Raw genomic sequence first — 15,795 nt, 5'->3', positions numbered from 1 at the left:
CACACGACTTCGTAATGGAACCTCCCACGTGAGGGAGGGAACGTAGATGATGGATCTAATTGACGAACTCAAAGTTATCAAGATTACACCAATAGCTTATAAAAGTGACATATAAAACTAAACCATTTGAGTATTACAAAATCTCATTTTGATAAATCAATATAGACAGGAATTATTTTATCTAATACGCTATCTTTCATTTAACTACATGCATTTGGCAAACAGCAGGGAGCCATAACGCTCTAACAAAGATCTATGAACTACTAAATTCAGTAATACTTAGGTAAAGGATAAAGATTTTTAATGTATAAATTGTTGTCAAATGATTGAAATAAATTGTGGTGCAATTTTCACTTTTACGTTTAAACCTAATATAACCTTGATGCATTATTTTACGAAAGGAAGCGGGTGATTGAGTGGGATTGAAAAGGGATCAAGCTTGCTGTTCAGTAGTTGTCATGTCTACACTCTGCAGAAGATGAGAGTAGGTATTTTAGTAAAATAGTTAGTGTGCAGACTCTCTTACAGTATTTGGATGGTCGATCCTTTAAAGCCGTAAGTCACCCTTAGACCCTCCTCTTTGTAGTCTCAATTCAGTTAGTGAAACATCTGCACAAACATTTAGTTTTATGGCGGGTTAAAGATGGTCCTTTGACTTAAATCTTTTGCTATTACTTTATAATTAAGAAGGGACTAAACGTTGAAATATTTTAAGTAATCTGATAAAGCCACGGTAAGTGGAAACACCACTCAAATAATAAGAATATACCATATTTTTATTAAGGAGTGATAAGGCGTATCGATTCTGCGATCTTTTATGAGAAAACACTTTCAGAAAACGCGATCTCGTTGACGCTGCTTTTAACGTAACGTGCCCCTACAGTTTCATTCTCCGGTATTAGATTCAGCGATCTACATTTTAAAACCTTTCACGTACGAACTAACATGTAAGTCACTATACCAGGCGAGTGCTTTTTACCGTGAAAGCATCTATGAGCGCTTGTGGTGAGAGGTTAAATATAGGATTAGGGTTTTAATTATTACAAGTCATCTGAACATAACGATTACTGCTAAGGTTATTATATTTATTCTTTGTTTTATGGTTTAAAGTTGTTAATTACCTGTAGGCTGTTGGGCCGTTCACCTAATAAAGGAAAACAAAAAAGGACCTAAGACGCCTATCAGTTAGAGAAGGGAAATGTTTACGGAACTCATATTGAACTGATAGATACGTTGCCAATCATAATTTGATATTAATTTACTCTCCGGCGATATCACGGATGAATTGTTAAATCCACGAACAATATTAAATCCAGCCTTGTCAGCTGTCCGCTTCTCGGACAGTTTGTTAATGCTAGCTGTCATAAATAATACACAACAGGAATAACCGGAGTTCATAATATTTTGATGGTTGCACTCCAGTTTTTTTTTGTAAAGATGTAATTCTTAAAAAGGGGATAATAATCACTATCATATTTTGGTCAGTGACTACAAAAAGCTTTTTCTTATGAGGGAAAATGAAACACATTTTCTACATCTCACGCTTTCACGAAAATTCTGTCATACCGATTATTATAAAATGAAGACCACGATAAGTTTTTAAGTGTAGTATGTAGGTACCTACCTACCTTTTTTACGTAACTCAAGCGAGTTTACAGGAGGAAATGATAAGGGATAGTAAAAATAAACGAAAACACGTAAATAATAAAAGCCTTTACCTTTTTCCACTCTACTATTAATTAATGTGAAAAACGTCGGTATTACGTTACATTTTGTTCGCATAAGGACTTTTGTTCTCAAGTTTCAATCAAAGCACTGGACATTTAATGAGAGTTGAGAGTTGCAATCCGATATTTACGCCTTGGCAGCTTTTGTTAATTGCACAAAACTTGTGATCTCGAGTGGTCCGAGTTGGCTATCACTTTGATACATCGCCAAAGTATGAAGGACCGACGAACCGCACAGACCACCGCCATCCACCGCCGGCTAACAAACATAATATTACAGCATTATATCACCGTGTTAGGAGTTTAGTCACGCGAGTTACCCGGTGCTAATTCATCATAAAGTGTACCTATTCAGCACAACAATGTTTCGAGTTTCGACGTTGTATACATTTCGCAACTTTCATAATCCAATTATACCCTACTTAAGGTAATATGAAAGTTACGCCTCACATTAAAGTTATGACTTCTGTTTGCATACATTTAGGGTAATTTCATGATTAAATGAAGTGTGTTCATCCATTTATAGAAAAAAATAATCGAAATTGTTTTAAATATTTTACATGGAGTGTTTATAAAATAAGTGAATACCATCCCAGGCAATAAATCAGCTCAATGAAATATTAGGGAAAAAGGGTAAGGGATTTTGTTTATTACCGGATTAAACATCAGTCACGAGAAATGTGACTTCTTTGGTATTTATTAAGAGAATAGGTCGCGCTCGTCCAACCGAATATTGTAACAATTGTATTCCTTTTTATCTAGCATAACGAGTATATTGTTATATTTTAGTCGAGTTAATAAATGAGGGAGTATTTTCTATATTATTGTTAGATATGAGCTTCATGTAACAATTTTAAAGATGAAAATATCCACGTCTGTATGAAAACCGTAATTGCAGTTACAAAGAAAAGTAGAAGAGTAAGTAGTAGTAGAGTCAATATCGAAAAATTGATACTATTTAAAATACTGTAAAAATAAATTATGAGTATTCTAACATAATAAAAGATAACTTACTCCTTTTTCTATCTAGCAACAACAATCTTAAAATTATGTTAAATATAAGTTCATTGTGCCCCTTCGATGGTAGATAAGGATCGATCATAATGTAAGATATTGTATAGAAAAGACTTCATCTATATTACTTGCTCTGTGGACTTCATTGAATGGGTGTCGATGGGTTCATATAAGGGTGTGATAAAATCTCCAATTGACTACTGTTAGTGAATAATATATATTTATGTTACATATAGATAGATATGTATTTTATCTCCAGTTTCTTTTTATATAAATGCATGCGGATTTCATATAAAAAGAAACTGGAGTAACCAATTTGATTTTTTAGAGTTTTTACCTCATTAGAATAGAGATATAGGACATAGTTACTCATAGTCATGTAAATTGATACATTACGGCAATAGAACATAAACTAAGATGACGTTAAAATATTTTAAAATGCCTGAATCAATGATAAGTAATAACATGCTATACGTATACATATTTACAAGATACACCCATTATAAGTTAATAATAATATATAAGAAAATAATAAAAGAATTAATAATCAGGAATGCAATTAAAGTGTGAGCTACATAATCTAATTAAAAACTCAAACGGGGGAAAAATTGTATAGTTAATATATAAGTAATCTCTTTGAAAATCAATTTCTGCACATTCGTTTTCATAAGAGGAAAAATGATGAAAAATGGCTGCGAAATTCCAAAGTGATCGAGAACTCGTTTTAATTGAAAAACTTTTAAGAAAATACAAAGTGAGTTTTGCGAGAAGCTTTTACTGATTTATTTTGGTTTACGATTGCACGTAGAAAATTGTCTTTCAACGAGTAAATTCCTTGCCTTATACTTGAGAAACAGCATGAACTCAATTTATTTATATTAACTTTTTTAAATTTGTTGTGTTCTGAACAAATATTACATAATTTCTAATTCTAAGGTCGAAAAATCTTTTAATCATTTCAAAAACATATTTCATCCCACCATGAAAAATCAAGACGTAAATTTTAAATATCTCAGAAACTACATGTTTAGGATCAAAGTAATATATGTAACTAAGTAGTACTTAAAAGATTAATTCTGAAAGAGTACTATCCATTCCTGATAAAGTACGTATGAAACACAAGTTCTTGGATAAAATTCAATTAGGTTCTTCTCCGCAGAGCAACCATAATAGTGTTGAACACACAAGAGAAATAAAATCACGTTAAAAAGCTATTTATTTTACCAACAACCTTCCCCTACGTAGAGGGTGGTACTTTCTTGAGAGTATGAGTTAACAACTAGTTCAATTATTTATATCAGAAGGTGGCACAACATAATAAATAGGTTACCTAAATAATGCAAGCGTATTACCGATCCATAATAATTTTATTCGAATGTAGTGGTAGGAGCTATGACTGAAAATTTTGTTGTATTATATTCACAAAAGGAACCTATCTCCAATTTGAAGGTATAATACCTTCAAATTTCAATCAATAGTCTAAAACAAGTCATAATTAGAACAAGTCATAAAGATTCAAGTAACTACTTGTGACTATATTTAGATAAAATAATTTGCAAGTGTAATATGGCGAATATAAATTTAAACACCTACGTAAATCACGCATTTTCTCATAGCGAAAACTTCGCTTCTGTCTGTTTTATCCCTGATAATAGATATAATGTATTTTGAATATACACGTGATTCATATTATACCTGTGAAATAGAGTGATGTCTGCGAAGTTTATACGTGATTTATTATTTTGCATATACCTACTGCAAAGCATCTGGCACTTTGTGAATATCTAGAGACGCTAGCTTGCCAAGAAAATAAATTTGGATAGAAAATTCGGATTCTGCAAAAACAAACATGGAAGTAATTGTGGATTAGAAATAATCCGCACGATGCTTTTATTTAAATTGGGAGTGAAAGTGACATAGAAAGTCTACAAATTATATAAAAAGGTACATAGGCAACATTATTTATCGTCTAACAATACTCCTCTAACTGGAGCTGTCTAATATTTAAGGTCTAATTAACTGCTATTTGGAAAAATCATTTTGCTTCATAATTATCTTTATAAAAGCCCAGCATGTTTAAATTGAATCATGGATTTGATACTTTAATAGAAGAAAAGCTATCTTTAGCTTTCATTAACAAAATTTCCTTAGAAACTAATTTCATTTAAATTTAATTTTAACTTTCCTTGTTTCTGTAAGCAACTCATGGGTAGTTCCTACTTATTTTGAATATATTTAGTAAAAGTTCGTGACATTTCAATTAAAACGTAGAGTCAAATAATGAACGTGCCGCCTCCTTGCTAAACATTGCAAAAACTTCAACAAACTCGTTTAACTTCGATAAATGGGAAATATCTTAATTACTGCTGAATTCGATTGAAAACTTTATCTTATTATAGTAGCTTGGTCAGTGAATGTTTCGGTCTTAATTTATATGCTTATTATTAATACTTAACTTAAAATTGATCGTTTCAAACATGCTCAAAAGCCCCTCCGTATAGCTCATATGATTTACGGAAAGTTGTCGCCCAACATCTTGTGAATAAGGATTAACCAACTCCTCCCGCTTTGAAGTTTTTATTAAAAATGTTTGATCATCCATAGCAACTTCTACGACTTGGATTTTAATAGAATTTCACTCAATAATTGTTGAGGAACTGAGAGATTTATTCTGGGAGACAGCCATCATATTGCAAGCTCCAAATTCCTAAACTTAAATTGCAATCGGCATCGCATTTTGTTACTGTATGTCAGAATTAGAAAAAGAAATATGCATACGTAAAGGATGTAAACAAAAGGGTATAGAATATAATATGGATTAGGATATATGTAATTGATTATGTTATACACATCAATAAATGAGCTTTTTTTCAAGTCGAAAAAAAAACTCATTTATTGATGTGTATAACAGTATTGAGAAGTTTACTTTAAATTCTTTAATTAAGATTTTTAATCAATTGTAATGAAATTTCTTACAGATCAAGTATAATAATAGATAATTGGGAAGGGTTTGCACTTGAATATGAAGAGGTCTTCAGGTTTAATTATTCTGCATCTGAATGGCCGTCTCGAAACTCGCAGTGACGGAATCGATCTCAATAAATTATTGTTGCCTCAATGAACATTGAACACTGGCAATTCCAATCAGACCAAATGGCAAGTTCCTTGTCCTTTTACATATTGTGTGACTATACTTCCTTTCTCACAGATATTAGAATAAAATAATTGTTACAAAGGTGAAAGGAATTATTTCCCGCATATTGCTTTATCAATTTCATTACTCAAAGTAAATTAAAGTCAGAATATTGTTGTTTTGTTACAGAGAGCTGCAATATACAAGGTGAAAATATAATTTAATCATTATTATTGTGTAATTATCTGTGAAGCATCCTGGTACAGTAATTGCTACTCTTCTCACGGCTCTTATTTCCCGACGAGTAAGTGAACACCGTAGGTACCTACTGATATATAGGTACTAAAATCATACCTACATTACCATTAGCCACATAGGCATCGGTTACGGTGGTGGTCGTGTTTCAACGAAGTCCATGTTAATGTTACGCATTGCTAAATATTTGACGTAGGCCCATATTAGTATTCAATACATCGAAGGAACTAGGGCCGTAACATTTTTCAGTTCATACGTGACTTAGCGAATCACGTCGCGAACGAGAAGCTGAGTGGAAAAATGAGTGCTCAAGAAACTTGCCGTCGTTCTCGTATCATTTATTCATACATTCACTGGACAATCCCTCAAAGCTACCTAAATTCGCTCCATTAGAATATCTTAGCGTAGTTGTGTAGGTAATAGATATGGTAATATTGAATGTATATTTGAGGAAATGGGATCTAAACGATTCGAAATATGCTGGCAACAGTACCATCAAATTTTTTTCCCCTCTTGTTTGTCAAAATAGTTATAATATAATACTTATTGAAATATCGCAATTATAGGTCATTAAGAAATAATGAATGCGAAACGCATAAATTGAAATAGGTAGTAAAATACCTAAGTCTGCTGGATGTTTAATTTTCAAATGAAAAATTGCTTGGAACATTATCCAATTAGGTACGTATAGGTACAAAGCTTTGAGGGAGGCCTTTGTCCAGCAGTGGACGTCCCACGGCTGATAAGAAGAAGAAGAAGAAGAAGAAGGTACAAAGCTATCTACAAAATTCATCATTAAAGTATATTGTTCTAAAATATATTCTATTTGTTTGTAGGTACCTACTCTCATTAAAACAATCTGATTAAATGACAAAAAGCAAAGTTAATAGTTCACCTCGTCATAAATTTAAATATGCAGACGTCCGTACCTATTGATTGTCCCCAAGAATAACGCCCTTCCGCTGGGAAACCCTGAAACTTACACGTTTACATTGTGTTTGGAAACGATAATTTTCCAAACTAATTATAAGATTATTGTTTTCCCTCACGCAATTGTATTTAATAATAAAATATGATTTAAATAAGAGACGCAGGTCATCTAACTAGTAAAAATAGGTAGGTAGTAGGTACCCAAAACTGACCTCGTAATATTGCATTACATGAATTAATTAATAATTGTGTTTATATTTAGGTAGGTACCTATCCCTCTTACACACTTAATACATTTTTGTTTTATCTCTCAAAAAATATATTCTTCGAGTTATGAAAAATGCCAAGTAATACTTGTTATTGTTATATAATTATAATTTTGTAAGTTTAATTTGTAGAGGATCTGTGTGATGGACTGTGATGTAGGAATGTTATGTTTGGGTATCATTTAAGCTATCACCAATTTAATTAGTTTTGTGTTTCTTAAATAATAGGGTTTGTCCTCAAAATAGTAGATCTGTCACCAAAATGTAGTCACCAAACAATACAAAATCAGTTCCACGATAAATCACCTAAAATCCTGAGATATAAGGTCTAGTACCAAATAAATGTTTTTGTATGTATTATAATAGGTGTGTCCTAATAAGTATTTAAGCAAACTAATTTAAAGAGATCACCAATAAATCATAATTATTATGTTACTAGAAAATTGCATTAAGTTCAAATAAAAAATTAGGGTTCAAATAAAAAGATTCTGCTACTTAACTAGACTCCCAAGGTTCTAAATTTCCACTGGTAGTATAAATTATATTTAAATAAAAATTTTAGCAGAGTAGTAAATAAAACAATTAAAGTCAAAATAATCAATACTTATTGTTTAAAATATATCAATACTTATATAGAGCAGTGGTGGCTCAGTGGTCAGACCTCGGACTTCGAACCGATAAGTCCGGGGATCGAGACCAGGTGAGCGCGCAGGAAATAAATTGATTTTTCAATTTATCTGCGCATGTTGTAACATCACCACTGCTCGAACGGTGAAGGAAAACATCGTGAGGAAACCGACATGCCGAAGAATCATAAGTTCGACGATATGTGTCATCCGCCAACACGCACTTGGCCAGCGTGGTGGATTATGGCCTGTACCCTCATAGGAGGCCCGTGTCCCAGCAGTGGGAACTTATATGGGCTGATGATGATGATGATGATGATTGTTTAAAATAATTACCACTGAACAATCAGCGCTGGTTTAAAATAGCTGGCTTATGGCTAGCAGAATAGTAGATAAAACACTTAATTAAAGTTAAAATCATCAATATTTATTCTTAAAAATAATAACCACTGAATAATCAGCTTGTCGCGCCAATTTGTCTCCGCCCCTTTGATCATTTTTTCATTAAAATTATAAATTGATGTATTAAATTGGTAAGGAATACTATTAATTTAATATTTGAACGAAATAAAATGTTACTACTGTATTGGTGACAAAATACCAAATAAAAAGGAGTCGCAGTCAGGGATCGATAATCGATTTATTTGGTGACAGATCTACCATTCTGAGCACAGAGCTATTATTTAAGTAACAAAACTGTTATTATAAGAACAAAGTTTATATTCATGTAATACAATATAATTTTATTGGTTATCGATCTCTTATTTTACAGATATATTAACATTAATTTGATAATTCATACCTGGGAACAATTTTTTTTTTATCTGAGAACGAAAATATTTCGTGGTGATAGATCTATTTATTAGGTGATACAACTTGATGACAAATATAAATTTTGGTGATAGAAAATATAGTTCCCGTTATGTTTATGCACGTCAGACAAAATATTCGGTGAAAAAAGTGAAGAAGAAAAACAGTGTACTTAAATAAAATAAATGGTCAATTCAAACTTTAAAACATATAATTGATAACAATTAACTAATAATAAATAAATAACAGATAACTTCAAATATAAATTTCGATTTCGATCATAAAAGTAACCAACAGTTAGTTCGATAACTTCTTCTATTTCAAATCTCTACGAGCTCTACCTTTTTATGTACATTATCATAGGTATTCCTGAAAAAATCATTATTAGATTCTATAGAACCTGAAAAATAATATATTCATATGTTCTTGTTGATACAAATGCCTATCCATATTATTATAGAATTACCTATTTCAAAAATACTTGGGTATATTTCATTCATCATTACGTACTGCAGCAATATTCTCTACTTGCGGTAGAATTGACTCTATATCGACGAAATGACAATATTTTATTATTTTTTTATATTATTTGATGAGAAAATAATATTTTATTATTTTCTGAGAATAATATAATAATAAAATAATATTTTATTATTTTAATTTTATGTTATTTTGGGATTTTGTTAAAATTTTCTAAATCTCTGACTTTTTACTTTAAAGCTATACTACTATTTTTAATTTACATCATTGAAATTATAGACCGGGAGATACTGACACAAAATTTCGAGTCATTTGTAACAGGATGGCGGTTCTACAGGGTTCTTAGTACGCAATGACAAAAAGAAAAATGATGGTGTGAACGCTGGTACCGGCGGCTTAGTCGCGTGGGCGTTAGTCGAACTCGTCGGAAAATAGCGAAAGTCAAACGATTTGTAACAGTATGGCACTTATTTTTCCTGGAAGTTTGAGGATCAAAGAATATAAATACAAAATTTCAAAGATCTAGGTGTTGGAAATCTTCACTTATATAAATTCATACTAAATTAATTTTTCAAGTATGACAGCACTTTTTCCCCCTACTAGAAGTATGGCAAATATAATAATGGTCACATTTTATCAAATACTCTCCAAAAATCCAAATGCAATACTGGTACAAAAAGTTTGGCGAAATAAATTTTTTTTGCAGATTTTCGGCGGTATGGCGACCATTTGGAATCGTCCGAAAAGTATGGCATGGCGATTTTCGTAAATGGCTGCACGACGATGGTTACCTGTGCAAAAGTTAGCCTGGTACAAATGGTTGAATAATTGTTTTATTTAAATCAACATATTCGCGTCGGTATGGCGGGCTGTAAGTCACACCGGAAAAGTATGGCATGACACTACCGCCTACTTCTTTTTTATGGGCTATCGGTAAATACTAAAATTTTTGTGTTACAAATCGTTTGACTTTCGCTATTTTTCCGACGAGTTCGGCTAACGCCCACGCGACTAAACCACCGATACCAGCGATCACACCATCATTTTTCTTTTTATCATTGCGTACTAAGACCCCTGTAGAACCGCCATCCTGTTACAAATGACTCGAAATTTTGTGTCAGTATCTCCCGGTCTATTACGCTTGTGTAGAATAATATTTATTAATGCGTTTAAGTCAATGTACTTTAGATTTTTTGTAGGTTATACGTAATCGTTTTGAAATTCATAAATGAATGCTCATTTATTGAGCTTTTATACAAAAGCTTCAATACATGAAAACAAGGTTTCTCAATACAATTAAAATATTGTTAAATTATTTTATGATGGCTATGAGCTGGTTGCTCTATGGACTAAGTAGGTATAATGTTATGTCGATTCAAAAAACAAGAAATTCATTAATTTTCTTCTCCATTAGTTAAGTATGTTATTTATGTTATTAATAGCGTGTTGTTTTTTTTTACCTAGCACATAGGTACCTACTTTGGCGCCCAATGTATGGTTTTGACGACATTAGACAAAAATTAACCTACGAGATATGATTTACTGTAATCGTAGTATTATCGAATATAAAATACATTCATACCTGTATTAAATTCTCAACCTCATTATTTTAGCTCTATAACGTTCCAAAAATATCGATTCACGACGAATCCAGCATGTCGGCCGCCCTCTAGGGCAGACGGCTCTACTCGCTCTATGTACACATAGGACACAACACGTCAGGCGATATCAAAACGGTTTCCCGCCACTAGTATTTTATCACTTGCATGCCCAATACACGGTATTTTTCTCAGTTTCATTTTATATTTAGTGTTTTTTTACATTTGGACATTTTCGAGACTTTAATAGCTATATTTACTATATATAATGATCTAAAACTTTCACTACAGTATCATTTTATGGGCGGGCGGAGCAATGCACCGACCTCCCGCGCGTGCCCGATCCGACTGACTGAATTTTCTACATTTTCCCGGCGCAAGCCTTCAACCCCTTGTAATCGAGCACGTTCCCAAAGACCTACGACTAAAATGTATAGTAGCTACGAAAATTATTTTAAACGCGGGGAAAATGCCCGTGGTTACCAACCTACCGAGTGGTTAATTATGCTAACCATTGCGCGACAAAATATAATATTATTATGGAGTAGTTATCGATTTTTTATTTATACAGCACATTTTTATTTCAATAATACATCAGCGTAATAGTTTTGCTTACAATATTATTGCCTCTATTTTATAATATCTATCAAAATATATGTATAAAATAACTAGTAATCACAATCATCCATAATAATATTATTATCATCATAACATAATATTATTATATATTTATTTTAATCTTTTCCCTGTGTTGATATTAGATAAATTATCGAACAAAAAATAATTTTATTCACGTGTAGAGTAGAGTCTTTGTAGAGTAGTTATAAATAAAAAAATATTATTGTTTGGAATATAAAAAACTTAGTAAGTACGTTTTTGAGTGCTTTTATTTTATGATTATGATCTAAGCAGTGATTGCGTATAATATGTATAAGAATAACAAAAGCATGCAGACCTAATAGAATTTATTTATAAGTATTTTTTTTTAATCAACGTAATAGGTACATAATACATACGTGTTCAAAAATAAACGTAATACAATTATAAAACGCTATTGTCATGAAGGTAATAAATCAGAATAAAAATTATAATTTTCATTCGTATCTTTTTACTAATTAACTGGTATAAATTATTATTTTTTAGTCTATAATTTTCGGGATACACCAAAACATCAATATCCGTAGCGATTGGCGAGGTATGTTGTCAATGTCATTGTCATGTCTGTATACCTTGACTCTGGTGAAAAATAAAAAATCAGATGTTTTGCGCGAAGTGACAGTAGTACCCACCTCAACGCTTCGCTTATGAGGCGTGCAATACAAAACATTAAAATAAATAAAATCCAGGTCTTAGATCATATTATTTATTTGAATCGAAAAGAATTTGGTTTTATATGCAATGGCACAGCCAGAAGATACCGAACTAAGAGACTTAGTTATTGAATCATTAGAGAAGAATGGATCCCTTGCTAAAATACGCGCGTTGTTACGGGCTAATATCTTTTTAGCATTCGAGGATGACTGCGAGAATATAAAACAAAATGAGTGTTTGGATAACATTTTAAAACTGCCAGAAGGAGTTCTATCATTGTCAATAATACATGAGTTTTTGGAGTTTTGTAATTTAAAAAATACCTTGTTTGTTTACATGTCAGAAACACGACAAGGAAAAGAATACACATACAGAGGTGAGCGAAGTATAAACGAAATGCTTCAAATAAATCAAACGAACAAGGAAAAGGAGCCCATTCTCGTAACGATTCTGCGGTATTTTTTAAAGTCGCATAATGATTTGAAGCATGAAAGTTCACGTGAGAGTTGTGATCATGCGGATCATTCGACGTATATTGTCAATCAAGAAACTAGCTCCTCTACGAGTCAATCTCAATCTGGTAATTCTTCTGATGAGAAACATCGGCTGGACTTAAGATTGAACTTGGACAACTCTGATACAGACACATCTAGCGACTCAACTGGAAACAAGAATAGCTCAGAATATGTTCCTAATCAACACATAGTTTTAAGTGATATCGATAATAACAAGGCTGTGGCACAAAAGATTTCTGCAAGTTTATTATCAGGAAATATAAGTAACAATGAACAAAACAAAACTCCAACTGAAAAACATGATTTGAAAGTGAACACTAGCAGCGAATCTACTTCTTATGTTGAATTGAAGCCATTTAACTCACAAGATGAAAAGCTGCTGAATACAACAGGTATTCCACATGCTGATTCAAAGGTGAGTACAGGACGTCAGTCTAACACATCTCATGGATCTCAAATAGAGTCAGTTCAAACTTTGAGTAGCGCGTCATCTGAATCTTTGAAGCGTGAAGTTAGTGTGTGTAAAGATGGAGCTGGTACAAAAAAATCACCAGATCATTCACTCAAATATGACACACCTGAATATAGTTATGATTTCTCCTCACCTCTACTATCTGGAACTACTGAACAAAATATGAAAGATAAAAAAAGAGTAAGTACAAGCTCTCAATGCGATAAACATTCATCACCTCGCTCACAGAGTTCCATTTCTATATCAGATGTAACAGACTTGGTCAGCGAGAAAAGTTTTAGTGGGCAGAGTAGAAATAATTTAAAAAATAAAGATAATAGCAATGCTGAGAAGACTAAGAGCCCAGATAATAACAGCTTGAAGTCCAGCAATGACTCTGGTGATTTTTCTGAATCTCCTATACCATCTATATCAAATTTAAGTCTTGATTTTCATAGTGATTAGGAAAGTGTATAAGATGTCCTGAAGGTTTCAATAATATTACACTACTAAGTATTGTTCTTGGATTTACAGCATATGAATGTTCCTTTAAGTGTGAATGTTCCTTAAAAGTGATTTATCAATGTAAAAATTCAGTTTTTTTGTAATAGGTAACTATTACAAAATGCTCATATTTTAAACATTTTTGATGGCAAAAATAATTTTAACATATTTATAATAGAAATAAAACAAGCAAAGCATTTTATACATTTCCAAAATTTATAATAAGTTTTAATCTTTATGAAATACATAGTTAGATTTTAGTGTTTCCTATGATGTATTGCAGGAAATATATTTATTAATATGTAGGGAGGAATTTGAATGTTATGTTCAATTTTTTGCATTTAGAAATATTTACAGATAAGTATACAAGCTGATGAAACTATTATTAGAAAAGAAATTATCATTAATATAGAAACATGACAATTTTTAGAGGTGTTCATGTTGATCCATTGAACTGGTGAATTAATTTTAAAATGCTTTCCATGTAAATAATGTAATTTATAAGTTATGATTGGATTAAAAATTAATGTAATTGGATGCTACCTGCACATTGTACACCATATAAAATATACACATGTTATTTTGATAGCCCATAGTACAAAAAATTGTGATAAAATATAAAAATAGCACTAAATGCTATATAATTTTTAATCATAAATGTAATTCCATTTCACTCATCCATTTATATTCAAAATTGTCAGTGTTGTGTACATAGTGCTGGGTAATACAACATCTTTATGATCCAAATACTCAATGTAGTTATTTAATATTTACTATATGTCTATAGTCTATACATAGTGTATTTATAGTTCTTGCATTTTACATTGTATATATGTTATAGTCAAACCGCGAAGCTCGGGCACTCCTAGGTTGGACTGGTCAAACCTCAGGTCTGGCATAATGATTTTGTCAAAGCCCAAATAAATGTAATATTTTGGCCTATTACTAAACAATTTTCGTCAATCGTCTAGCTGAGGCGTGTTATGCGCGTGCGATGCCTATGCTGCATTCGCCCACGCCCGAGACTGCGGCTGACTTCAGTCAAATTGTGTATTTGTATTGTATTTCGAGGATTGTCCTATGTTTTTTGCCAAACCTTAGATAAACCCTTCCTTCCGCAAAGAGATTGTGTTTCGGGATTTGACTATAACATTAACATTAATGAAAATATCATCCTGATGATTTTGTGTCCATATTGATAGTGATTAAATGTTCCGGTCATTTAGAATTAGGAATGAGATGCTTCATTAATAGAATTAATTTAATGTACTTAATTATAAACGCAATCCTAATAACATGGTCAATATTGATTGCATCAATGAGGTTTATTAATTGTACGGCAATTTTGTTAAATCCGTTTAAGATCTTGGTTTATCATATTCATCTAGAAGTTAAAAAAATATGGGGGAAGAATTCACTTTATATTGTATAAAATTATAATTTCATGATGGCTTTCACCTAAGAGGAAGGGTAAATAATTAAATATTTACCTAACGACTTAGATCAGTTTTATTATGATTTTACTAAAAACAGTATTTCAAAAGTATTGGTGAGAAGTTAGTGTGTGCTCAGCTAAAACAATTGTTTTAGTTAAATTCCGCAATGTGGTTTTGTTTAAATTTCCTGGTGGCTTTGATACAAGTCTAAAAAAAAGTGTCAAATTTTTTGTAAGTATAATTTTTTAAAACTGGATTTTATTATCTACAAAAGTATATATTTATTTCGTAATTACGTTATTAATTATTATTATACTCCTAAAAACAGGTTTGTTCTAAAAAAAACATTTATTTTAAACGGATTTAACATTATTTTAGATTTAGATTATAAGTGTATTTTATTGTTTTAATCATTTGCAAAAGGTTGTGCCTTATTTATGAAGCAAATTTGAACAGAGGTTCCTTTAAATTTTCAGTCAATAATCTAGTCCTACTATAATAATCTAGTACTGGTTCCGTCCAAATTGCTCCATTGTCACATTTGTTTCTGGTAGATTTCAATAAAACTGTCTTTACATGTAATTTAAGTTCTTTTAAAGTAAAGTTATTGCTTTATGTATATAATTGATTTCAATGTGTTTTATTTTTGTAATCTATTTCCTTATTCCTATCCTTATCAACCGATATTCCCAAAAACGAAGGAGGTTCTCAATCGATTGACTTTTAAATTCTGGATTGG

At 31.6% G+C, this 15,795-nt stretch overlaps 2 protein-coding genes across 2 annotated transcripts in view; one reads left to right on the top strand and one right to left on the bottom strand.

Annotated features, from left to right (window-relative positions):
• GABA-B-R1 (gamma-aminobutyric acid type B receptor subunit 1) overlaps positions 1–11,155 on the bottom strand; it is a 97,955-nt gene extending 86,800 nt beyond the window's left edge. The window contains exon 1 of the mRNA XM_089714311.1: positions 10,824–11,155. The gene's annotated coding sequence lies outside the window, so the exon portion shown is untranslated. The remainder of the gene's footprint in view (positions 1–10,823) is intronic.
• A 1,005-nt stretch (positions 11,156–12,160) lies between these two features.
• On the top strand, positions 12,161–15,678 carry LOC149489629 (uncharacterized). Its single transcript, XM_089714281.1, has one exon. The coding sequence runs from the start codon at positions 12,238–12,240 to the stop codon at positions 13,579–13,581; it is 1,344 nt and encodes a 447-aa protein (XP_089570407.1). The 5' UTR covers positions 12,161–12,237; the 3' UTR covers positions 13,582–15,678.
• Positions 15,679–15,795: the final 117 nt, after the last annotated feature.

The sequence above is a fragment of the Colias philodice genome, chromosome 3 (genome assembly GCF_061535455.1).
Source record: "Colias philodice isolate Cphi_HAF_F1 chromosome 3, ilColPhil1 Martin Lab GWU primary, whole genome shotgun sequence".
NCBI lineage: Eukaryota > Metazoa > Arthropoda > Insecta > Lepidoptera > Pieridae > Colias > Colias philodice.
This window is presented reverse-complemented; position numbering and strand designations above follow the sequence as displayed.